Source organism: Mercenaria mercenaria, chromosome 3, assembly GCF_021730395.1.
Source record: "Mercenaria mercenaria strain notata chromosome 3, MADL_Memer_1, whole genome shotgun sequence".
Classification (NCBI taxonomy): Eukaryota; Metazoa; Mollusca; class Bivalvia; order Venerida; family Veneridae; genus Mercenaria; species Mercenaria mercenaria.
In genome coordinates, this window is record NC_069363.1 from 6449327 (window position 1) to 6476402 (window position 27076).

The 27076-nt window shown below is 35.8% G+C and overlaps 1 protein-coding gene across 2 annotated transcripts in view; it reads left to right on the top strand.

Annotated features, from left to right (window-relative positions):
* Window positions 1-27076, top strand: part of LOC123525515 (laminin subunit alpha-like) — a 77936-nt gene that overhangs the window by 26246 nt on the left and 24614 nt on the right. For both annotated transcript variants that reach the window (XM_053537804.1, XM_053537805.1), the window contains exons 17-43: window positions 4277-4442; window positions 4870-5021; window positions 5661-5775; window positions 6156-6238; window positions 7396-7540; window positions 7900-8029; window positions 8808-8956; window positions 9377-9492; window positions 10255-10463; window positions 10790-10920; window positions 11309-11379; window positions 11560-11704; window positions 12266-12406; window positions 13105-13260; window positions 14063-14254; window positions 14610-14731; window positions 15433-15655; window positions 17759-17880; window positions 19652-19738; window positions 20025-20236; window positions 20845-20942; window positions 22589-22769; window positions 23411-23548; window positions 24316-24467; window positions 25176-25280; window positions 25878-25989; window positions 26373-26543. In XM_053537804.1, the coding sequence (XP_053393779.1) occupies window positions 4277-4442; window positions 4870-5021; window positions 5661-5775; window positions 6156-6238; window positions 7396-7540; window positions 7900-8029; window positions 8808-8956; window positions 9377-9492; window positions 10255-10463; window positions 10790-10920; window positions 11309-11379; window positions 11560-11704; window positions 12266-12406; window positions 13105-13260; window positions 14063-14254; window positions 14610-14731; window positions 15433-15655; window positions 17759-17880; window positions 19652-19738; window positions 20025-20236; window positions 20845-20942; window positions 22589-22769; window positions 23411-23548; window positions 24316-24467; window positions 25176-25280; window positions 25878-25989; window positions 26373-26543 (3824 nt within the window). The remainder of the gene's footprint in view (window positions 1-4276; window positions 4443-4869; window positions 5022-5660; window positions 5776-6155; window positions 6239-7395; window positions 7541-7899; window positions 8030-8807; window positions 8957-9376; window positions 9493-10254; window positions 10464-10789; window positions 10921-11308; window positions 11380-11559; window positions 11705-12265; window positions 12407-13104; window positions 13261-14062; window positions 14255-14609; window positions 14732-15432; window positions 15656-17758; window positions 17881-19651; window positions 19739-20024; window positions 20237-20844; window positions 20943-22588; window positions 22770-23410; window positions 23549-24315; window positions 24468-25175; window positions 25281-25877; window positions 25990-26372; window positions 26544-27076) is intronic.

Here is a 27076-nt window from a genome sequence, read left to right on the forward strand (position 1 = left end):
GATTAAACGTTACATGAGTCTTTATCATAATATGAACTTGCTAACCTCCTATTTTTCATCTGGGTCCGCCCCCTATTTTTAGAGTTATGGCCCCTGAAAAAGTCAAAAATGCAAATTTTTACATTGTGACATGCCTTACTCAAGTAGTATTGCATATAAATTGATTAAACCTTGCATGAGTCTTTATCATGATATGAACTTGTGCACCTCCTTTTATTTGGCTGTCTCTGCCCCCTATTTTCAGAGTTTTTGCCCCTGAAATAGTCAAAAATGCACATTTTTACCTTGTGACACACCTAGCTCAAAAAGTATATGATATAAATGGATGAAAACTTGCATGAGTCTTTATCATGATATAAACTTGTGCACCTCTTATTTTTTTGGCTGGCTCAACCCCCTATATTTAAGTTATGGCCCCTGAAATAGTAAAAAATGCACATTTTTACCTAATAATGTGCCTAGATAAAAAAGCTTTATGTAAATTCATGAAACCTTGCTTGAGTCTTTATCATGATGTGACCTTGCACACTTGGTATTCTTCTTGGGAATCTTAATGCTTGTTACAGAGTTACGGCCCTTGAAATAGTCAAAATAGTGGATTTTTTGTTTGTGATGCTCATAGCTCAAAAAGAATATGGCCTAGAATAATAAATCTTTTTCATAAAATGTTTGTTGAGGCTATACCCCCTTAAGACTGCAAACATTTGAATTATTTCCCATTATTTGTGACAAATGTACCAGTGGGGGCACACCCTGTGTCTTGGACACATTCTAGTTAATATATATGTTACTATATTATGTAATAAAAATGAATGTGTCTTCAGCAGGTTATTGCTTTCAAGCACTGATTATCACATATTGGCCCGGGCCGAAAACTAATAATCATAATCGGCCCGGTGAACACGTGCACGTGAAACCAATGGCCACATAAAACTTCAGGCGCGTAGCTGCTTTTACGAAGATACGCAGCTGCGTTGTGAAAATCTGGCAAGCACACACAATTAAACTGGCTAATTTATTTGGTTGCAACAAGAAGTCTATATCATGCAACGGAGATTGCTTCATACACAATCATTGCTTACTTCTTATTTTGTTTGAAGTACAGTAAACTGAAGTAATAGCAAACTGGTTAATATAATTAGTTAATTTGACGTGCACTGAAATTCACCAATAATTGTCTTTGTAGTTTTATAACAATTTAGGTACAGTCATTATCCTAATATCTGATTGCTTATTAATCCCCCGCCGTGGCGGAGGGATTATAGGAATGGTCTGCGTCCGTCCTTCCGTCCGTAACAAAATCGTGTCCGGTCCATATCTCCTAAACCCCTTGAAGGATTTTCATGAAACTTGGGTCAAATGATCACCTCATCAAGACGATGTGCAGAACCCATGAGTCAGCCTTGTCGGTTCAAGGTCAATGTCACAACTCGAGGTCAAAGGTTTGAGCCTGCCATTTTGTGTCCGCTCTATATCTCCTAAACCCCTTGAAGGATTTTCATCAAACTTGGGTCAAACGATCACCTCATCAAGGCGATATGCAGAACTTATGAGTCAGCCATGTCGGCTCAAGGTCAAGGTCACAACTGAAGGTCAAAGGTTTGAGCCTTCCATTTCGTGTCCGCTCTATATCTCCTAAACCCCTTGAAGGAATTTTATAAAACTTGGGTCAAATGATTATACCTCATCAGAACGATGTGCAGAAATGATGAGTCAAACATGCCAGCTCAAGGTCAAGGTCACAACTAAGGGTCAATGGTTTGAGCCTTCCATTTGGTGTCCAATCTGTATCTCCTTAACCCCTTGAAGGATTTTCATCAAACTTTGGTCAAATGATCAACTCATCAAGAACTCATGAGTCAGCCATGTCAACTCAAGGTCAAGGTCACAACTGAAGGTCAAAGGTTTCAGCTCTGTATCTCCTAAACCCCTTGAAGGATTTTCGTGAAACTTTGGTCAAATGATCACCTCATCAAGACGTTGTGCAGAATTCATGAGTCAGCCATGTCAGTTCAAGGTCAAGGTCACAGCTAAAATCAAAGGTTTACCCTTTCACTATCCATAGCAGTGGCGGGGGATTTAGCTGTTTTTCAGACTGCCTTGTTTTGTAATAATTCTGACCAATTGAAATATACATTCATATGCTGTCTATGCAAACGATTTAAAGAGTCAAATTTCTATAATAAAATTATAATACAATGTCAAAAATTGATTGCTGTTGGTTGAGAAATCGGCAAAGAGACATTTTCAAGGCTAAAAGCTTTTGAATAGGACAATTTGTATAACACTGCAGACGTAATTTGTCATGCATAATAATTATTACCTTATTTTCAGATATCATAGATGTATCTTATAATTGTACTTAAATCTATGAAATTATCAATTATTCCATGATCCCAATGTTGTAGAAAATAAAATATTATAGAAATCAAATAATTACACCTAGTTAAATCCTACGCGTATTACCAAGGTTTGACACCTGTACAAGTCATATGATATTATGGTATTTGACAACCAATTCACTGTGAGATAAATATGTTCTTTTTTTATAATTGGTGATTACAGTTTTTTCAGTGGCTTTATAGGTAACTAAATTATGTGCATTATATTTCAGAAGACCTTAAAACCGCGAAATAATTTAAAAGGTGTAAGAAACATTTTGCAGAACACTTATTTTAGTTAAAAAAAAGATAAGAGAAATACCTGTAACGAAGTTGACATAATGAAGACGTCACTATACTGGAATGCTTTCCTATTCAAGGTATCAGTTCCAGATTTGGTACATTTGTATCAGTATCATGAAACTTAGCATGTCTTTGTTGGCTAGTCTAGTATTCAGTTTGGAGTTATGGCAAATTCCTTGTAACAGCTATCGTATAAAATCTGTAGACTTACAGACATACCTCTTGAATGATATATCAAATCATAATGATATTTTCAAAGTGTGTCACCTCTAACCATTTGTTTTGAATTAATACTTGCACATATATATAACATGGATCACTAAACCACATGAAAAATGTCCTAGTTACGTGCATGAACGTTATCATGGTCAGTGCGCGTTCAACATGGTGGGCGAGCATATATTATTTATTTTAATGTTTAAACTCAAACTGTTTATTTCTTTTCATTTCAAGACCAGTACTGTGAAATCATTAATATTTGTGGGGGACTAATTTTTGTGGATTTTGTGGTTGAGTCAATCCACGAAATTTACTTCCAACAAACAAGTAAAATTCCCATTCATTTCATCTTCAAAAGTTGAAATCCACGAATTCATATCCCCACGAAATAGCTGTTTTGACCAAAACCACGAAATTTCATGCCCACGAAATTAAATGATTTTACAGTAATTGAATAGTTGTATGTAACTTGATTACCCTGTTGAGTTCAATGGTAGTTGTCTCCCCTTATGGTTACTAAGAAACATGTAAACAAACAACTGATGGAACAGCTGATCGCTTCAGTTTTCAACATTCGAGATTTAAAAAGTTTCAGGTTTATACTCGGTGAAAATGTTATGACTGCTTTTCATAAACATAAATCTAAGTACTGCTAAGAAAACTTCTGTTTTTTTCATTGAATGGCTCAAATTATGTATTGACCTCGATGTAGTTTTAGAATGGCGAACCATTCTTAAAAGATACATAGATCTAAATACGAATTAGATTAGTTTGATAGATACATAAATACAAATTGACATCGCTCCTTACCATCTAAAAATGTGTGTAATTTGTTTAAATGTGCAAGAATATGTTTAGTGCACTCACTTAAATTGCTTTCAGGTACGACTAAACACAGATTTTGAGAAAACTAGCATCAGGAGTTGAAATTACTCCCCTTGAAAAGTGCAACCAAACATATGTATTAAAGACATTAATACACGCCAGAGCCGGGCCGGGAGGTGATAATCGGCTCGTAATTCATAATGGCCCTTGGGCCATTATTCATTTTCCAGGCCGATTATCACCTCCCGGCCCGGCTCTGGCATGTATTAACCTCTAAATATTGAATGGAAACTTCTTTAAAAGTTTACTTTATATCGCAGTTGATAATCTGAGAGATTCTGCTGAGCAGAAAATTTCATAAAGTAAAATGTATATCCTGTTTTGATGGTACTGTTATGTTGCTTAACATAAAATTCCAAAGATAAAGCAAAATTCCTATTTTATCTTTAAAATTGAAGCCACAAACTTTCTTCTAAAAAGATTATTTCATCTATATTCTTCCTATATATGTATATATTAAGATTAGAATCAGCTTCCTTACCTTGCAGATGTATTCACTATCGGTACCCCAATGTCCTTGACCTACCACGTGTGTTAGGGGAGACAGGATACATTATTGACAATGGTCAGAAGGTGTCTGTACAATTGTTTGTTAATCAAGATATTCTTGATGAGCTTGACGTCAACTCCATGGCAGTTCTTGATCCAAGCCAGGTATGAAATTATACCTTTAGTTACCTCCCTTATCACTGCCATGTTAGAACCTTTTGTTATTGACTGTGCTCAATATTTTGCTGAAACATTATTCTTGTGAAATTTGTATTTGCTTTTCACGAGATCATTGACTGATTCTGCTTAAACTTAGCTGCAATGTTTTGGTAAATTTTATTTTCAATGGCAAAAGATATATAAGATACCGTAATAAAAAGATATCTATGAGGAAATTTGCTAATTTTGAAGAAAATCTTTCTTTTGAAAGACAATATATTTCGGTTAAACCTTTTTGATTTTTTATGGTATTAAAACATTACTTTTTTGCAGTAAAGTTTCTTGTTTTTCTTAAGTACACATATTTTGGAAGCTTGGACAAAGACTGTACATTCGCTTATCTTGCTTCATCCACTTCATTTTTCTATTTCAGAACAAGTTCAATTTAGATCTAAATATACCTAAAGAGGATAAGTATGTTCTAGTGTTGAACTACTACTCCAATGCTAATGGTACCCAGACTTTGTTATTCAACATTGGAGATAAAGAGTTAGCAACAGCCGTCCTTTATAACTGTGAATATAGGTATATATCTTTATACTGGATGTTTGATGTTTAAGTGTTAAGTTTGGATGTAGGCATATTGCCTGTTATTCATTTAAAGACATGAAACAAGTGTTCATTATACCTCCATGGCAAAGTTTTAAAGGTTGCTGAGTTCAAACCATAGTCCTGTTGTCAAGTTTAAAACATTGCTTTTGAGGTAGAATTCTTTCCTTTAAGACTGGTTTGAGGATAGTTATTATTTCTAGACTTTCTGTGCCTGAAATAATATCTGCAGGGCTGCTTGGTGTCTTCCTCTTCTTGTAAAGCTTTAAAGTTATCTTATGACGTGAATTGTATTTATGCAACTTAAAACAAAACAAATCAGTCAGTCATGAGATACTCACTAAAAATATTTAATATAGTATGTATTTGAATCACTATTGGTCAGCCATTGATACAATTCTGATATGTTGTCTGTAAATATAAAAACTTTTAGGTTTTGTATTTTCAGTTATGCTAAAGAATCAATGTAATGTTCAGGTGCTTTGTCATTAACAAGAGTATTCAGGCCTGTTACCTGATAATTTTGGATCTACTGTGAGTTGTTGTTTGTTTCTACATGGAAGAGTCTGTTGTGGTTTTGAAATGTAAAGGTGCATTTTCTGTTTTGTATTTTAGCTCCCTATGTCGACAAGTATTACTTGGTCTGGATGAGATGGAAGGAGTGTTTCATCTGGAGGAAGGGAATATTAACATTACAGTGACTGGAGATGATGAAGTTAATGCAGCCATTGTAAGTTCTCCCTAGAGTATCAGTAATAGTTTCATTACACAGATTCTTAGAGGCTAAGATAAAGACCCAAGTTATTTAAATAAAGTTCATCTTTCTTCAAAATCAAGTTAGTGTAAACTAAACTACAGTGAAATCATTACTATTTGTGGGGTACTAATTTTCTTAAATGGTTGAGTTGTTCCATGAGACTTAATCCTAGAAGTATAGAATTCCGATAATATGTAGAATCCATGAAATTATGTCCCCACAAAATTGCCACTTTGGTTGAAGCAACAAAATTTTATGCACATGAAATGAAATGATTTCATGATAATCATCTAACATCTTTAGTATATTTTGCCGTTTGCTTTATACATGATGCTCTGTAATATTTCTTTCAGGAGTCAGTAATTGCCATTCCTTATTCGACATGGTCCATTGGTTACATCAGACCCAGTATAGTCTGTATCAGAGTAAATGGAGTGTAAGTGTTTAATATTTAACGTATGGTTTGTTTCAGAATATACCTATTTTAAAACTGAACCAAATATATAAAAACTGCATTAAATCGTGCTTAAATACATTTCGGAGAATACCACGTAGACATTCTGATTTTCCTTATGTCAAAAATTTGCTGTATGTTAAAATGCTAGAATTATTTGTTAGAAAAGTGAATATTTACAGTTAGAAACTGTTCATTATGTTTTTATACCCCCACAAACGAAGTTTGGGCAGTATATAGGAGTGAGCTTGTCTGTCGGTCCTTTGCTTTTCATGATTTCCGGACAGTATCTCATGAAAGGCTAAACACTTTTGAATAATTTTTGGTACATGGGTGTAACGTCATAAAATATAGGTCAAGTTCGACTTTGAGGTCAAAGGTCAAGGTCACAATGACCCGGAACAGTTAAACAGTTTCCGGATGATAACTTGAGAACACTTGGGCCAAGGATGAATTTTGGTACACAGGTGTAACATCATAAAATACAGGTTAAGTTCGACTTTGAGGTTAGTAGTCAAAGTTCAAGGTCACAATGACCTGGAACAGTTAAACGGTTTCCAGATGATAACTTGAGAATGCTTGGGTCTAGGATCATGAATTTTGGTACACAGGTGTAACAAAGTACAGGTCAGGTTCGACATTAAGGTCAGTAGGTCAAGGGTCAAGGTCACAATGACCTGGGGCAGTTAAACAGTTTCCGGATGATAACTTGAGAATGCTTGGGCCTAGGATCATGAAAGTTGATAGGGAGGTTGGTCATGACCAGCAGATGACCCCTCTAGATTTTGAGATTAGTAGTTCAAAGGTCAAGGTCACAGTGACCCGGAACAGTTAAACCATTTCCGGACAATAACCTGAGAACCCTTGAGCTTAGGATCACGAAACTTAATAGGGAGGTTGATCATGACCCCTATTGATTTTGAGGTTTGATTTTGACGTTGGCTACTTCTGTGACAAGGCCGTATTGTGGGGGTATAATTTGCCACTCCTGTGACAGCTCTAGTTATTTTTGTTTTAAGCAAGTATTTGTGTGAATCTTCAGTATATCCTAGTTTTGAAATATTTAGACTTGATGGTAAACTTCTGCATTTTTTACGTCATTACCTTCATCAGTTAATTTATTATATTCGACTGTACAGATGTGTTGGATCTCATCATGCCACCCCTGTTGGATCAGTGAGAATAGATTTTGAGACATTACCCAATGACCATCTGCTAGCAGAGGTGTACCCACCAGGAATAGATGACAGTGAGGTTGGACTGGTCAGGCTTAATGATACTATGGTGAGTTAGTTTTGTACAAGGTATACTTAAGTCTAAACTTTACTCAAATTTAGGCACCAGACATTTGACACATCACTCTAGGAAGTTTAAAGAGATTTCAGTCTTGGAACTGCATGGAGAAAATCAGTTTGCACAGAGTAATTATGATAGTGTTGCCATAAAATTGCTAGAAAATTGGCAATCTACTCGGATAAATGGTATAATCTTTACGATGGACAAAGCGCTGATATTTTTGTTTTGGTGTATGTATTTATTGAAATTTAATGATACTTGTTGTTACTGTTTATGTCTTTTGTGTTTTTTTGGAAATGATTTGAGCCTTATTTACAAGGGGATTAATACTTTTTCTTTTATCACAGAGCCTAATAGTATTACTGGGAACTGCAAGAAGTCCAGGTCAACACAAGTTTGTCGTGCACTACTACCTCCCATACGATATTGGACAAGATATACCAATAAAGCTTTTGGCTAATGGACAGGAATATAGAGGTATGGTATCTTTATTAGTTATATTAAAAGACAAAATTTGCTGAAAATACTAAATTATGGGTTGTTGCATATGTGTATGTTCATTTACAAGCACACAGGATATCTGTTTGTTTCGGTGTTAACCACTACCCTGCTAAATTTCATTAATGGACATGTCCATCTTCCAGTTTGGGCAGTACCATTAACTATTAAAAGGGATGCTTACCAAAAAGATACTGACTCAATGGTGAACAGTGCAGATCATGATCAGACTGCACTGGTCGCAAAGGCAGAATCTATTGTGTCCAGCATGATGAGGGTTCACATGTTTTTCACCAAGTAAACACTAGATGCAAAATATAAGATCTGGTGCTCACTAGTGAAAGATATTTTGACCTTATGTGTGATACAAATCTTCTTTTATTTCATGTCTTTCCAGTAGTTTTAAACAAATTTTGCCTGCGCACACTAGTGTTAAATATATTTAATATAAATCACAAATCAATACCAGATACATTTATATAATGTACTGAAAAAAAAATGCATCAAAGAACAAAATCCATTAAAGAAAATATGTGTTACTTGTTCCTTATTATTCGTTTCAGAAGCAATACAAGATCTACAGCTGATGTTTCCATGTGTATAATCTCTCAGAATAAATACTGTTTATTGTGATATTTTTCTATGTTCTCACTTTTTCAACTGTAATTGTTTTTATTTTTGGTATTTTGACTATAGGGTCATTTGACAATTACCAGTAAATGGGAGCATTAATTTTTTCTTTCTGGTATTTGACCAGGTACTTTCAAGCCGCGCTACTGCCCAGGTATACATGGATGTCGGGATTTGATCTACTTTGACGAGACAGGTGTGACTGGTAACATGAATCTTGTAGACACAGAGGTACAGGTTGTCTTCAACAATACCAGTGGCCAACAGATCTGGCTGGTAAGTATTATCTAGAATGTACAGAAATTGCACATACAATGTATTACTGTGTACACTTTGTTAAATTGTTAATGTGGATTTGAATCACTGCTTAGATTGAAGAATACTTCAGCGTCATAAACTTTCCATTTTGTATGCAAAGGGTTAGCTATTCTACCCAGGTACTGGTCTGACTGAAATATCTGGAATGATACATAGTGCCTTCTTCCTCCATTAAACCCAGAAAGTCACTATATGACCTAAATTCTCATAAGTGGCTTAAACCTCAACAAAACATACACAACAATCTTCTTAAATAAAGTATAACTTTTTCAGAGAGTTCTAAAATTCAATTTTACCAGTATACCTGAAAAAAAATGTGGGCCACCTTGGGTAATTAAGAAATGGTACATTTTGTGATATACTGTTAATGTATTACAGGATTACCTACTGTTGATACCAAGCAGTCAGTACAGCCCCCAGGATGTGATGATCTTACCTGTTGATAACTCAAGAAACTTTATTGATAGTTGTCTTGATGAAGGATTCATGGTTAAGTATGTTATTTTTTCAATAATATCTTATTAAGTAAGTGACATGAATATCAAGTAGGTAGGGCTTCTGACAGCTATTGTAGCAGTCATGCCTTAGGCTCTTAGGCAAAACAGTTTGGAACTTATGTAAACAACATCTCTATTCAGAGGCAGATATTTTCCATTAGACAAAATATAGTTATATTTTAGCAAGAAAGTCTTTAATAGTACCAGTAGAGTATGTTTTTGACAGACTGCATTGTGTTTTCAGCAAAAATTTGTTACAAAAAAGTAAGTCCTTGGACAATTGTTTTCCTACTCAGTTTTCTTGTGTGGAAGTTGCTGTTAGGTTGTGGGGACAAGTTACAATAGATAATAAGTTTTGTAACAGCTTTGTGGTAACTGAACAATGCTAGTTAATAGAAACACTAGATTAAAGCTTAAAATGCCAGAAGGAGCCTCCACAGACACTGGTTGAGGGTCACTGACTACCAGTCACTTGCCTGTTTGGGTCATTTTATTATATCTTATTTACTACTCCTGTACTAGCCCCTGCCTTTAAAAATGACTGAATGGCGTCTGTCACTGTCACCTTCATAAAGGCTGGATAATCACCATATAAGAAGTTGTGTTGGTGCCACTTAAAACAAAACAAGACAAATATACATTCAAATTACACATCTATGCTTGTTGACAGACACTGAGACAGACAAACCATTCAGTTAAATTGTGTGGAACTTGTAAATCAGTTTTACAGTATTGCTGTATGGAAATGATACATTTCAGGGTCCCAGTATCAGATTTCTGTGAGAAGAGTTTGTTTACTCTGACCACCGAGTTCAACAACGGTGCTCTCGAGTGTGAGTGTGACATCGATGGATCGATGAGTTTCCACTGTGACCCATATGGTGGTCAGTGTCAGTGCCGACCCAATGTGATTGGTAGAACTTGCTCAGCATGTAAAGTTGGCTATTTTGGATTCCCAAGATGTCAGCGTAAGAATCTGTTTCATTATTCAAACATTTAGTTTTACTTACAGTAACTTTATTAGCCAGTGAGTTAGAATATATACTTACAAAATAAGGTGACTGAAACAAACCTTGTTCTCAAGATATTGTTGATTTCCTGATTATTATGGAATTCTTGTGAGAGGAATATTTACCCATATTGTAAGCATATTATTATTTAGTTGGATTTTTGTAAGAAAAAATATTGAGATGTAACAATAACCCTTTAAAATTGCAAAAGACTGGATTTTTTTTTATTTATATGGGATTTCACCTCATTTCTTTACAGCGTGTAACTGTCCATTTCTTTACAGCCTGTAACTGTCCATTTGGATTGTGTCATCAGTTGACTGGTCAGTGTATCTGTCCACCACGTGTCACAGGTGACCGGTGTGATGTTTGTAAACCAGGCACTTACGGATATGATGCTCTTATTGGTTGCCAGGTAAGTCAAGTTGATATTCTGCACATAATTCTCAGCAATATACAGGAAGCTCTTGGTCAGTACTTGACTTTATCAGGCTAGAACATATTTGAAAGGGGAGATTTATCATCCAATAAAACTCATATTTAAATAAACTTGAAATTTAGACTCGTGAACAGAGAGATGTTATGCCATTTCAAAAGCACCTCATAAAATAACAACTTGGCCAGAGGCCTGATTTTAAACCAGTTTCCTACAGTTTTGTTTAATGTTGTTTTCGTTTTAATGTTGAGAATAATGTGCAATTACCTTTTGTATGGTTGGAGTTGCTGCAAAGTACTTGGACAATATTTGTAAACTAGTTATAACCTTGTTGAAGCTAAAAATAGTGTTTTTGTTCATTTTTCAGGAGTGTCAGTGTAATCCACAGGGTGTAGTTGATGGAGATATGAACTGCCATGAAGACACTGGACATTGCAGGTTTGTAGAAATAAAGAGCTTAAAAGTTACCTTGTGTTAAGTAACACAGCCTCATAGATCTAGTTACGTTTTATTTTGTATAGTTCTTTCTTTTCCTATACCTCTTTACAGACTTGAAATGTCAGTTGTTTGTTGATGTTGTTTTCTTCTACTAAATCTGTTGCTACATTTTATTTGCAGCTGTTTACCAGGTATTGGTGGCAGGAAATGTGACTACTGTCTCGCTGGCTTCTATGCCTTCCCAGCATGCCGAGAGTGTGATTGTGACAGATATGGTACCACTGAAGAAATCTGTAATCCTGACACAGCCTATTGTTTATGTAAGGTAGGTATTAATACAGCAAGTTTCTATAAGTTATGTGCAAATTTGTGTGAAACTTATAGTGGGAAAACTTCCCTTGGCTCAGTTCCCTCTCTTTTAGACATTATGCAGTTTGTTGTGTTATCAAAAATTTTATTAAGTTGCAAAGTGATTTTGCCAAGATACTGTGAAATCATTGATAATCGTGGGGAACAAATTTTCATGGATTTCATGCTTCTGTCAATCTGCCAGATTAAATTCCCGCAAATAAGCAAATTTCCCTTGATACTATTATAAAAAAGTGAAATCCACAAATTGTTTCCCCATGATAGAGTCCAATTTTTCGAAAAGATGGAATTTTATGCCATGTAATGATTTTATAATACTGTATGACTTACATGTAGTTCACTTTTACGCACTTTCAAATGGTCATATAACTTGAATGCTTTCTCAATGTAGAAATGAATTTAAAATATTGGATAATTGTTTAAAAGTACAAATCTTAACAACAGTATTCTTTTTAATCCTTATCAGGGCTTTTTCTGTGGTTTGATTTCAATCTCTGTTTGTTCATACATTCACCAGGAGAACGTTGTTGGCTCAAGATGTGACCAGTGCGAGGCTTTCACTTACCACCTGGAACCCACCAATCCTCTAGGCTGTACCAACTGTTTTTGCTTCGGTAACACTGCCAACTGCAGGGAGTCCACTCTAAGATGGGACTTAGTGAGTTCAGACTTTTATCTGCTTTGGTGCTATGTTGGCTTATGATGTGAAATGAAATGTTTTTCTCTTTTTCAGTTATAACTCTTTTTCTCAAAATTTCAAAAAAATAGATGACAGTTATAAACCTTTTATGTAAATACTGCTTTATTGATTAGAAACAGTTGTTTACATGGCAAGAATATTATGGCAACAGTAGAATATGAATTGGTGGACAGTTATCTTTGAGGTAGCAAACCTAACAGAACTTAATGACAATTTCTTTGTAACAGAGTTTATTTTGTCACTTCATAATACATATTATGTAGAATTATAGACAGTTTAAGATGTAGACTTTTTAACCTTTAGCCTGCTTGCGGCAAGTGATTCTGCCTTTGCGACCAGTGCAGACCAAGATCAGCCCACATTGTGGTCATGGTCTTCACTGTTTGCTATTCAGTCAGTACATTTTCAGTAAACACCCCTTCAAACAATAAATGGTATTTCCCAATTTGAATGATAGACCAGTCCATGTTAGAAATTTAGCAGGTTAAAGGTTAAGAAATAAAAGACTTCTGCTTTTTAGATTACGGCTTTACTCAAGTATAATTATGCATCATCATTATATGATATCAAGTTTAAGGAATGTTCGTCTGATTAATGTTCCTATATATGTATGTTTTGTATAAAAATAGAGTTAATCATGAATTTATAACTGATAGTTGGTTGATATGAATGGATGGGGAGTGACAAACACTGTGGATGGTGAAGTGAGAGATGCCGGGGAAATCATAGCCATACTTGACGCTGAAGACAAAATCGACAACACAAATGTATCTATGTACTGGACTGCTCCAGACTCATATCTTGGCAATAAGGTAATCTTGTTGTTTCATTTGCTCTTTGTTCATATAAAACTTTAATTCTGTAGATATTTTAATTATTATGCCCCCAGCATCTACTGATGCGGGAGGCATATAGTGATTGTCCTGTCTGTCTGTTCGTCCGTCCGTACGAGGTTAACCAAATGGGACCATCTAACACCAATACCCCTTAGTAGAATGACTTGATACTAATGCAGATGTAACCTGTGACCATTCCTCATCTTCAGACATCACCTAACCTCAGTTTGACCTTGACCTTGACCTCATTTTGGACTTAGGTTGCTTTATGTGGGCCATCTCTTGGTTAACCAAATGGGACTGTTTCCTCTAGCATCAATATCCCTCACTAGAATGACTTGATATTAATGCAGATGTAACCTGTGACCATTCCTCATCTTCAGACATCACCTGACCTCAGTTTGACCTTGACCTCGTTTTGGACTTAGGTGCAAAATCTATCAACAAGGATGCCACTGGGGGCATCAAGTGTTTATTGAACGCAGCTCCTTGTTGTTTTTTTCTGACAAAGTTATTCTTTGAAAAGTGTTGGAACAGGGACATGGATTTAAACTTGTCATTATGAATTAGAGATTAATGATAGCGCAATTTCATATTTCAAATGCAATTTCATATTTCAACTTAGCTCATCTGAGCACAGACTACTTGTGATGATACCAACAAAAATTCAAGAAAAATCTCTGAGAAAGGGAAAGGAGGACCTTATTATTTGACGCTTTTTCTCGACTTGTTTGGCAAAACTGTGTCCTAGTTACCAGTTACGTTTGTTTCGATTTAGGTCAGAAGTTATGGAGGTTTCTTGCACTACCAAGTATTGTTTGTGTTGCCAAGGAACGACTCCATAGTTACTGAAGCTTTGATAGAGCCTGATCTTATCCTTGTTGGCAACAACAATGTCAGTATTGTACACCATTCTGTGAAACAACCGTACGATAGCTCTATGACTACAATGGAGATACAACTTTATGAGGTTTGTATAGTCAAACTCTGTCACTATTTAAATATTTTTTTTATCACAAATTCAACAATTGATATTTACATTTTGGTATGTTAAGCATTTTCAGTGGTATACAGTGACTAGTTCACAACTACCTCCCGTATACTTGTATTTATAGCCATTGCATTAGGCCACAATACATAAAACTCAGATATAGATTTTCAAGGCCAATAACTCAATTGTAAATGTCTTTTCTGTAACAATCCACTTAGGAACCGATGTTTTGTCAATATCTCTTCAAATTGAACAAATTATTGTTGACATACCTATCTTTCATTAATTAGATGCTTTTTTGTTGAAAATAATGTTTGACAGTTATTTCTTTCAGTACAATTTTGAGCACCCTGGGACAGGCCTCAAGGTTGATAGAGACACATTCATGATGATATTAGTGAATCTTGAAGCAATGCACATCAGGGCCTCTTACTACTCTGTTGTCAATGAAATCAGGTAAAGACATCTTTCCTTTCATATTTTTTTTTTATGAGCCAAGTTAATGTTTTACCATGAATGGTGGAAAGTGTTGGCGATAAATTCATTGTGAGCAACAAATTTATATCCATCATAACATGCATTAAGGTAGGTAAGCAGATATAATTGACTCACTAGGTTGGGCATAAAACTACCAGTCAAGAGGTAGGTAAGCAGATATAATTGACTCACTAGGTTGGGCATAAAACTACCAGTCAAGAGGTAGGTAAGCAGATATAATTGACTCACTGGGTTGGGCATAAAACTACCAGTCAAGATGTTGCAAGTTTGATTAGCAAAAAGCTCTAAATGACAGTTTGATAGAGGACAGTATGTCTGAGTCTTGAATCCTCATATAGGGAGTTGATAGTTAATTGTAGATTATTAGTCAGTACTGGCATTGGTATTAGGTTAGGTTAACTTATTTCTATTAAAAAATGAAATACTTTTGAAAAAGTGAGTCAATATCAATCAGATAAACCTGAGATATGCACAATGGCATTGTCTGAGGCATAATTTGACATTTCCTTCCATAGTTGGCAAGGCTAAATTACTGGTCACAAGACCAGGATACAGTTACCAAGTGTTGTTTAAGAAATTGGTAGAACTTTCTCTACAGCAAAAAGAAATGATTCAAAAACTACTGAGCATTTTAAATATTGTCTTCCAACATTTTATAGATTGACTGCAGTGGAATTGGACATTGCCGCTGAGACTGGTTTTGGTGAGTACGCAGCCTCTGTAGAAGAATGTGCCTGTCCTCGAGGCTACACAGGAACCTCGTGCGAATCTTGCGTTAAAGGTTACTACCGAGCACGTCATTATCCATTCCTTGGAGTGTGTGTACCATGTGACTGTAACGGACATACTGACACCTGTGATGTTAACACTGGAGAATGTTTGGTAAGACAATGCCATCAGTAGTATTTTTAGCTCACCTCACCTAAGGTGAGCTTTTGAGATCGCGCAGCGTCCGTCGTCCGTGCGTGCGTAAACTTTTCTTTGTGACATCTCTAGAGGTCACAGTTTTCATGGGATCTTTATGAAAATGGGTCAGAATGTTCATCTTGGTAAATTCTAGGTCAAGTTCGAAACTGGGTCACGTGCCGTCAAAAACTAGGTCAGTAGGTCTGAAAATAGAAAAACCTTGTGACCTCTCTAGAGGCCATAATTTTCAATGGATCTTCATGAAAATTGGTCAGAATGTTCATCTTGATGATATCTAGGTCAAGTTCGAAACTGGGTCACGTGCCTTCAAAAACTAGGTCAGTAGATCTAAAAATAGAAAAACCTTGTGACCTCTCTAGAGGCCATATATTTCATAAGATCTTCATGAAAATTGGTCAGAACGTTCACCTTGATGATATCTAGGTCAAGTTCGAAACTGGGTCACGTGCCTTCAAAAACTAGGTCAGTAGATCTAAAAATAGAAAAACCTTGTGACCTCTCTAGAGGCCATATATTTCATAAGATCTTCATGAAAGTTGGTCAGAATGTTCACCTTGATGATATCTAGGTTAAGTTCGAAACTGGGTCACGTGCCCTCAAAAACTAGGTCAGTAGGTCAAATAATAGAAAAACCTTGTGACCTCTCTAGAGGCCATATATTTCACAAGATCTTCATGATAGTTGGTCTGAATGTTCATCTTGATGATATCTAGGTCAAGTTTGAAAGTGGGTCACGTGCCATCAAAAACTAGGTCAGTAGGTCAAATAATAGAAAAACCTTGTGACCTTTCTAGAGGCCATATATTTCACAAGATCTTCATGAAAATTGGTCAGAATGTTCACCTTGATGATATCAAGGTCAAGTTCGAAACTGGGTCACTTGCCGTCAAAAACTAGGTCAGTAGGTCAAATAATAGAAAAACCTTGTGACCTCTCTAGAGGCCATATTTTTCATGGGATCTGTATGAAATTTGGTCTGATTGTCCATCTTGATGATATCTAGGTCAAGTTCGAAACTGGGTCACGTGCATCAAAAACTAGGTCAGTAGGTCTAAAAATAGAAAAACCTTGTGACCTCTCTAGAGGCCATATATTTCATGAAATCTTCATGAAAATTGGTCAGAATGTTCACCTTGATGATATCTAAGTCAAGTTTGAAAGTGGGTCACATGCCATCAAAAACTAGGTCAGTAGGTCAAATAAAGAAAAACCTTGTGACCTCTCTAGAGGCCATATTTTTCATGGGATCTGTATGAAAGTTGGTCTGAATGTTTATCTTGATGATATCTAGGTCAAGTTTGAAACTGGGTCAACTGCGATGAAAAACTAGGTCAGTAGGTCTTGAAATAAAAAAACCTTGTGACCTCTCTAGAGGCCATACCCTTGAATGGATCTTCATGAAAATTGGTCAGAATGTCCACCTTGATGATATCTAGGTCGAGTTTGAAACTGGGTCACGTGCCCTTAAAAAACTAAGTCAATAGGTCATATAATAGAAAAACCTTGTGACCTCTCTAGAGACCATATTTTTCAATGGATCTTCATGAAAATTGGTCAGAATTTTTATCTTGATAATATCTAGGTCAAGTTCAAAACTGGGTCACATGAGCTCAAAAACTAGGTCACTATGTCAAATAATAGAAAAAACGACGTCATACTAAAAACTGGATCATGTGGGAAGAGGTGAGCGATTCAGGACATCATGGTCCTCTTGTTGATTAAAAGAACCTGTAATAGGCCACAGAGTTTTTTTTAATGCAAGCAGACTTTGATACTGTTTACATGCTATAAATGTCTTGCATAGTGATTGTGCATGCCAGAGCAGTTACTGGACTTCCTTTACTGGATGACTAAGTCTTTGAAATTTTGTTGAAAGAAAATTGATTACTGACCTACCTATTAAAGGGTTCGTAGTTTAAAATGATATTGTTTATGTCTAGCCAGACACATGCTAAAAGTTTTCCTAAAAGGGGTGTTTTCTTTGTGATTTGAAATATTTAATATTTTATTATCAGCTGGAAACTGTTGGATGAGTATTGCAAATGTTTTATTTTGCAGGGCTGTGGTAACAACACTGTGGGTGCTCATTGTGAAAGTTGTCGCCTAGGTTACTATGGCGAACCAACTAGAGGTGGAGCTTGCTATATCTGTGGATGCCCATTAAATGTGGAGTCTAACAAGTAAGAAGAGTTTAAATTTATATGCCCCACCCTTTTAACTTACTGGGTCAACTTTTTAGCTCACCTGTCACAAAGTGACAAGGTGAGCTTTTGTGATCGCGCAGTGTCCGTAGTCCGTGCGTGCGTGCGTCCGTGCGTAAACTTTTGCTTGTGACCGCTCTAGAGGTCACATTTTTCATGGGGTCTTTATGAAAATTGGTCAGAATGTTTACCTTGATGATATTTAGGTCAAGTTTGAAACTGGGTCACGCACGGTCAAAAACTAGGTCAGTAGGTCTAGAAATAGAAAAACCTTGTGAACTCTCTAGAGGCCATATATTTCACAAGATCTTCATGAAAATTGGTCAAAATATTCACCTTGATGATATGTACATCAAATTCGAAACTGGGTCACGTGCGGTCAAAAACTAGGTCAGGTCTAAAAATAGAAAAACCTTGTGACCTCTCTAGAGGCCACATATTTCACAAGATCTTCATGAAAATTGGTCAGAATATTCACCTTGATGATATCTAGGTCAAGTTCGAAAGTGGGTCACGTGCCATCAAAAACTAGGTCAGTAGGTCAAATAATAGAAAAACCTTGTGACCTCTCTAAAGGCCATATTTTTCATGGGATCTGTATGAAAGTTGGTCTGAATGTTATCTTGATGATATCTAGGTAAAATTTGAAACAGGGTCATGTGCGGTCAAAAACTAGGTCAGTAGGTCTAAAAATAGAAAAATCTTGTGACCTCTCTAGAGGCCATACTTGTGAATGGATCTTCATAAAAATTGGTCAGAATGTTCATCTTCATGATATCTAGGTCAAGTTCGAAAGTGGGTCAGGTGCCTTCAAAAAGTAGGTCAGTAGGTAGGTAATGAAAAAACGTTTTGACCTCTCTAGAGGCCATATTTTTCATGGGATCTGTATGAAAGTTGGTCTGAATGTTTATCTTGATGATATATAGGTCAAGTTTAAAACTGGGTCAACTGCGATCAAAAACTAGGTCAGTAGGTCTAAAATTAGAAAAATCATTTGACCTCTCTAGAGGCCATATTTTTCAATGGATCTTCATGAAAATTGGTCTGAATGTTCACCTTGATGATATTTAGGTCAGTTTCGAAACTGGGTCACTTGCAGTCAAAAACTAGGCCAGTAGGTATAAAAATAGAAAAACCTTGTGACCTCTCTAGAGGCCATATTTTTCAATGGATCTTCATGAAAATTGGTCAGAAATTTTATCTTGATGGTATTTAGGTCAAGTTCAAAACTGGGTCACATGAGCTCAAGAACTTGGTCACTATGTCAAATAATAGAAAAAACGACATCATACTCAAAACTTGGTCATGTGGGAACAGGTGAGCGATTCAGGACCATCATGGTCCTCTTGTTTACTACCAGTCTTGTGTCTCCATGGCCCTTGGTCTCTGACTTCAGCATCACTTGATGTCCACTGCTGTGGGTTCAAAACCAAGGGAAGTTATCTTGCCAGAGATCTGTGGCTTTACCAAGATTCCTGCAAATGCCTGAAAGAATTCAGGAGAAGCACCTAGGGTCGTCCTTCACCATTTAAAGCTTCAAGTCAAGTTGTGTCATTAAGTGTGGCAGGTATTCTTAGGGGTAAAAGATAAATGATTTGTATCTAACATTCAGGGTGGCAGTAAATTATGGTTAATAAACAAGTGCTTAATGTAATGATTTTAACATCATTTTATATATATATATATATATATATATATATATATATATATATATATATATATATATATACTTTGTTGGATTGTGTTACAGTTTTGCAGACCAGTGCTCTGTTACAAGTACAGGAATTGTGGCCAGATGTGATTGTTATGAAGGCTATACAGGTGACAGATGTGAAAGGTAGGAAGGAAACATTCATTTTTGATGTTTCGTTATTTAAGAAACTAAAATTCTTTTTTTGCAGTGCTAAGTAGGTTTTACATTAAAACTGCAGTTGTCAATTTAATAGAAGACGGGATACAAAAAAAAAAAATTCCTTTTGGATATATATGTGTAGCACATGACTTGCTCTGTTACATGTGAAAGGTTTTCTGCTCTTGTCAGGTAAATCGGTTCCAATATTTTGTCCTGTGCAATGTTACTAACTTTAAAAAAATATGATTTTCAAACAAATATTGTTTTTCAGATGTGCCCCAGGATATTTTGGAGATCCTCGTGTGGAAGGAGATACTTGTGAGATGTGCCAGTGTAGCGGTAATATAGACATGCGTGACCCTGGATCATGTGACTACCAGACTGGTGACTGTTTACAGTGCATCAACAACTCGACTGGTCCTAGGTGTGAGAGGTGTTTAGACTGGTGGTATGGGGATGCTGTAGACGCCAAGGACTGCTTCCGTAAGATTTTTTTTTATTTTGAAGGGCAATCTTAAACTGCTAAATAGATAAAACTTGGGAATTTTCCGTTATTCCAAATTCTGTGTTACCCATATAAAACAAAAAATTTCAGAACTTAATTGATGTTTTGACTGGTAGTAAAATAGATATTATTCAATAAATATGTCATTTTGAGGGTATGATTCACAGTCACGAACTGCAGAGTTATAGCCCTTTAAATGTCATTTATGAATAAAATTTGTCTGGACTACTTCTGTAGTGTTGATGGGATTTGATTGAAACTTCATAAGGAATGATCAGTACCAAGTTGTGTTGCACATATATTACAATTTTCATATAGAATGATTTTGTCAGTGAGTTATGGCCCTTTAGTTTTTACACATAAAATCTAAATAGAACCATTCATAATTTTCAGTACTCCTGAAAAACTGCCTAAATAAGATTAAATGTATATGTAGGCATCAGTTTGTTTTTTCTAATCGGCCATCGAGTTGCCATTTAACTCCAATCAGATTGCATTCCTTAAAGACTATTTGGAGTCTGCTTGAAAATAAATCTGTTATTTGTATTTTGAAGTAGAAATTAACTATAAGATTTGTATTTTTCAGCATGTTCATGTGACAGATGTGGTTCATTGTCATGTAGTTCCCATGGAGAGTGTGTTTGTAAACCAAATGTGATTGGCTTTAACTGTAGTACATGTGCTGTAAGTATTTACATCCAAATCTGTCTATAAAAACCGTATTATTAAATGAAGTTTTGTAAGATAAGCAGCCATCTTGGTGGCCATTGTTAGTTTTATGGTCTCAGTCAGATATTCGACGAAAGGCTTGAAACAATCACCATGCACAGTAGTTTGTTTGTTAGTCTAGAATTATCTGAATGTTTTTTTTTAGGTAACACTCTAATACAGCCTAACAGAGGCTTTAATTTCAGATGGTTTTTAGCTCATCTGATTTTTTGAAAAAAAGTGATGAGTTATTGTCATCACTTGAGCGGTTGTCGGCGTCGGCGTCGGCGTCGGCGTTGCCTGGTTAAGTTTTATGTTTAGGTCAGCTTTTCTCCTAAACTATCAAAGCTATTGCTTTGAAACTTGGAATACTTGTTCACCATCATAAGCTGACCCTGTATAGCAAGAAACATAACTCCATCTTGCTTTTTGCAAGATTTATGGCCCCTTTTGTACTTAGAAAATATCAGATTTCTTGGTTAAGTTTTATGTTTAGGTCAACTTTTCTCCTAAACTATCAAAGCTATTGCTTTGAAACTTGGAATACTTGTTCACCATCATAAGCAGCCCCTGTACATCAAGAAACATAACTCCATCTTGCTTTTTGCAAGATTTATTGCCCCTTTTGGACTTAGAAAATCAGTTTTCTTGGTTAAGTTTTATGTTTAGGTCAGCTTTTATCCTAACTATCAAAGCTATTGCTTTAAAACTTGCAACACTTGTTCACCATCATAAGTTGACCCTGTATAGCAAGAAACATAACTCCGTCCTGCTTTTTGCAAGATTTATGGCCCCTTTTGGACTTAGAAAATATCAGATTTCTTGGTTAAGTTTTATGTTTAGGTCAACTTTTCTCTTAAACTATCAAAGCTATTGCTTTGAAACTTGCAACACTTGTTCACCATCATAAGCTGACCCTGTACAGCAAGCAACATAACTCCACCCTGCTTTTTGCAATAATTATTGCCCCTTTTGGACTTAGAAAATCATTTTCTTGGTTGAGTATTATGTTTAAGTCAACTTTTCTCATAAACTATCAAAGCTATTGCTTTAAAACTTGCAACAGTTTTTCACCATCATAAGTGGACACTGTACATCAAGAAACATAACTCTATCCTGCTTTTTGCAAGAATGATGGCCCTTTTTAGACTTAGAAAATCATGGGTAGGACAATATTTCTATTACACAAAAAAAATCAGATGAGCGTCAGCACCCGCAAGGCGGTGCTCTTGTTATTCATACATATATGTCTATTTAAAAGCAATTGTTCAAATTGGAGCTCAAACTAGTGGTTTTTATTTACTTGTTTCATTTAAAACATTACATTTGTTAAGATTCAAAGTGAAACTAGTGATGTGAACGTCTCTGTTCACAGATTTTCGTGTATATTTATGATGCTGTTGCTTACATAATGGCCTGTTATTGTTTTACTGATAACATATTGAAGTTCATTGCATGTTAGCCACTATTTTCAGCTGAGCTTGTTTGCTTGTTCAACATTACAAAGCTCATCAAGATTATTTTGTTACTGTTAATGGATAAACAGTTTCATCATAAGCATTTGAAGAGTTGTAAACATATAAAGGACTTTATTCTGGCATAAAAGTTTACTTTTTTTTCAGCCGGATACATATGGCTTTGACCAGTGTGATGGTTGTATACCCTGTGAATGTGCCGAGGCTTCAGCATCCACTCAGTGTGACTTTAATGATGGTTCCTGTCTGTGTCAGCCTGGTGTCACAGGTCACAAATGTCAGTCCTGTATCTCGGGATACTGGAATTATGGAGAAAATGGGTGTCAGCGTAAGTTAAGTTTTATCATCCCATTGTTTTAGAGGCAGATTAATTAAGTTCCTATCGGCTTGATGTCACTGTCAGATGGCTAGAATTATATAAAAGTTGCAATCCCATAAAAACATTAACTTGATCGCAATAAATACCACGCTAATTGATAGAAGGTCAGTAGTTCTATTGAGTGACCGCCTGTCCTGGAAATAATGCTCAGAGAGGCACCTGGGATCTTCAGAATCAAGCCTGGAATCTCGCCATGTGTCAGTGTAATGTAAACCTAGCAAAAACAAATAGATTTGAGTCTTACATCTGGAATTACTGACACTAAATTGGGGGAAAGTCTTTGCAAATATCCTGACCATGTATTCTTGGTATGCATATAGCAATATATTCTGCCAACTTTGAAATATTTTGTACATTTTTACATGTCATATTTCCAAAAAGTATACACAATAAGACCATTTGCTGTAAGCATTTTCAGGTCAACAGCCTCAGTAAAATTAGATTTTAGTTTACCATAGGTGTTGCTGTACTGAAGTTGTACACAAACTGATCCAACAATATAAAACACAATATGGAACACAATATGCAAACAGTATGGAGTATAATAAAGAACAACATACATAATCTACATGTTGTCTCTTGTATTTCAGGGTGTGATTGTGAGTTTGATGGAGCAGTTACTTGTGATCCTATAGACGGGCGCTGTCAGTGTTTACCTGGTGTGACTGGTACAATGTGTGAACAGTGTCTTGACAGATGGGTTCTCATACCACAAGAAGGATGCAGGGGTAAGTGTTGACAAACCCAGTTTAAAGACTATAGGTTTTAAAAGTAATAATTTCTTATCAAATTAACTTGATTACAGTGTGTTTTAAACCCTGAATACCCCTGGAGAGTGGTTAAGATCGCTGACTTTCATATACTTGCTCCTCACAGCTGTGGCTTTGAAACTTTGCTTTGGAAGTAGAAATATTTCATTTTAGGAAAACATCCAGTTGACTTGTGGAATGTCAATGTTTCTACCCAGGTCCGTGTTCAAGCCTGAAATAATTCCCAGAGGGGCACCATGCGACCAATATTTTTCTCTGTGAGTCTTTGAACCCAACCAAAAAAATCGTAATTCCTGAATATAGATTGCCCTCAAATAAAGACCACTTTTTTGACTCTCCCAAAGATGATCTTTTAAGACCGTTTGACCGTATGTCAGTTTCTGATGACAGTGACTGGCTTCTAGAAGGAGCAAGATTTTATATACATACCTCCCTACCCGTTATGAATGTGCAAACTGAGCTGTTGGTTAATCTACATTGTAACCTCTCTAGAATGTACACCGTTGGGAAGACTAAACATGTTTGTTGTAAAGAGGTTGTTGCTCTGGAGAGGTTAATTTATAAATAATTCAATCTTATGGGAAGGAAAATATCTGTCTGTGCGGAGCGGTGTTAGCTGCTTGGAGATGTTATTAAGAGAGGGTATACTGTAAGCAACAATGGAACTGATGCAAACATTATGTTAAATGCTGCTTTTCTCACAATGAATTTTCTGTGTGTTTAAGAATGTGATACATGTACCCACAATCTGCTGGACGACATGGAAGTTCTCGATGCTGATATCACAGATGTACAAAGTGGTCTACAGACTGTGTCTATTGGTGTGGAAGCTATGAGAAGACTTGATGTAGTAAACCAGACCATTGAGGCTCTAGGGGTAAGTTATTGCTATGTAAGAATGAAGCCTTCATTTAGGAACCAAAATTCTGTTAGTTAAAGCTTGACTGATAATGTTAGGGTTTATGTTTTCTAAACAAAACAGATAAGAGCAAAATAGGGTATAGGCAGGTCTAAGTAACAAACAATTAAATCAACTTATAATGTGCTGTCATCCCAGGTTACTGATGGTGAATATTTGTCTATTCAATGTAAATTGAGTCAGGACACTTTATAGAGACAGAGTTTATGTATTATTGGCAGACTTTTTGTATTCTAAAGCTATTAATTACTCTAAACTAGCTGTATAGCTAGGGGAGAGTAGTTATCACTTTGAGATGCAAAGAAGACAGATTCAAGATTTTGGCAACTATTTGACCACAGCCTCATGGTCGTGAGGGCACCTTGCTTGTAGAAGAAATAGCTGGACTGTAGCTGTAAACTGATGCAATTTTTCTTTGCAACTGTTACTCAGAATTCTAACTAAGTTGTATTCATTTGCCATAGGAACTGATGTAAATAATAACCTCAATTTGCTAAAGGGACTCATAAGATAAAAAATAGAGGTGATATTCCTGCAGATAAGCAGTGCACTGAACCAACAGAAATTCGTTTCTGTCATTTACTTTGTCAAAGCTGATTATTATGAATATTTAGAGTTATGCAGTTGAGTCTAGCAGAACAATAATTTATCCACATATTTTTACAGCCCCAGGTGATCTCAGTCCTGTATGAGTCAGAGAATATCACACTTGATCCAGTAGAAAACGAGCTGAAACAAGTTGAAGTTATTGTCAACAATGTACATACCAGAGTAAGTATATTACATAACCTAGAGAAACTGTTGTGACTAAATAGGAAAATCTGGAAAATTTATATTGTGGCTCTTATAAAGAAACTCCAGCCTGCCTTTTTGTATACCAGTTGGCTTGTAGAAGGTCTGTTGTTTTACCTGGGTACTCTCCTATACCTGACATTATGCCCAAAGGTCACCACCATTAAAGTTGGAATGTCGTCTTACCACCTGCACTGTGTTCATGTGACATAAATCTCAACAAAACAAAATTTATAACAGGTGTGCTTCGAAGCATAGTGAAAATTGAAGGAATTCTCTAAGGATTTATATGAGTTATGCAGGTCAATAGCTATACATAGCTAATGTTGTCTATTTATGTAACACAGACTTTTAACAAAATTTGTAACTGTATCTCTATCAGTTAGAATGAAGAAGCTTCGGGATGAGTCTTTAGAAATTATCAATACATTGTAGAATTTACTTTAATATGTGTGTCTAAATTTGCTTTATTCAAGCTTTATACAGCTACATACAATGTGAAATTTGAAACTAGACATTGAATGCAATTAGTACATCTGTGGCACAGTATTAAACAATGGACTTGTACATTTTCAGTCCCGAGGTTCACTCACAGACGCTGATGATCTGATGGAAGAAGGGAAAATGCTGGTAGACAACAGTGTAGAGGCAGAGAAACTAGGAGAAATTAGCCAAGATGATGCTAGAGGTAGTCTTAAATCGCCATGATGTTTTAAATTAATTCCAGCCAACTTGATTAAGTTGATATATATGTTGAGATGTATGAAAGTTACCTGTTCCTCCACAATCTTCACCTTCCAGTTCATGCTTTCTCTTTTTATTACATACTACAATAATCTGATATCTATACAAATGTTCAGTGGGGATGGAATTCTTCAAAGTGTACTGTTTCTAGCAGCAGCAACCTAGACTGGATGCTTTGGAGGTTAATACGACACCTGCATTGGGCTCAGCTGGTAATCTGTCCTTCCATCCATTCCATTCTAGGACTTACATTGAAATACCAATTTTGAATAAGAAAGTGTAAAGAGACTTTTACCTTTATTTGATTTAAGGATTTATTTATTTCAGATGCTATATTAAACATGAATGAAGTGCTCAACCAGATCAATGAAGGTATCAAGGTGACGAACATAGAGACTTATATTTCCATGTCTGAACAATTTATTGAAGAGATTCGTGCAAGAAATTTCACCGGACAGAATGATTCTGTAGAGCAAGAAATGGATGATGCAGAAGCATGTAAGATATTTATTATAAACTTTTTCTCCACACCAAAATTTAGTTCTTTTTAAGACATACTCTTAAAACTAACTAGAAATTTTACTAAAATTAGTAGTATGAAATAGAAGTTTTATGATACCTATCCCACAGGAGTCTTGACTCCACATTGAGTCCCAGTTCTGACTCCACATTGGGCACCAAAGCATTTTCTTATAATAAGTCTTCTGCATTAATTTAAGTAAAAGATCTTTTCATGTTAAGATACGTTTACTGAAATTCAGAAATCTTTTCTTAGATAATTGTTAATTCAAATGTAAATCTGTAGAACTTCGTGTTTTAGAAACTGCTGTCAGATTGTATTTTGAACCAATAGTGTGTATGATCCAACAAACTAGTCTTTGTCTTTAAAAGAACCTTAATTTTGATCTTGAAGAAAGTGAATCAGTCCTGGTGCATTACATTGATAAAAGCAATGCTTGTCCTTAACCTTTACCCTGCTAAACTCCTAAAATGGACTGGTCTATCATTCAATTTAGGCATTACCATTTATT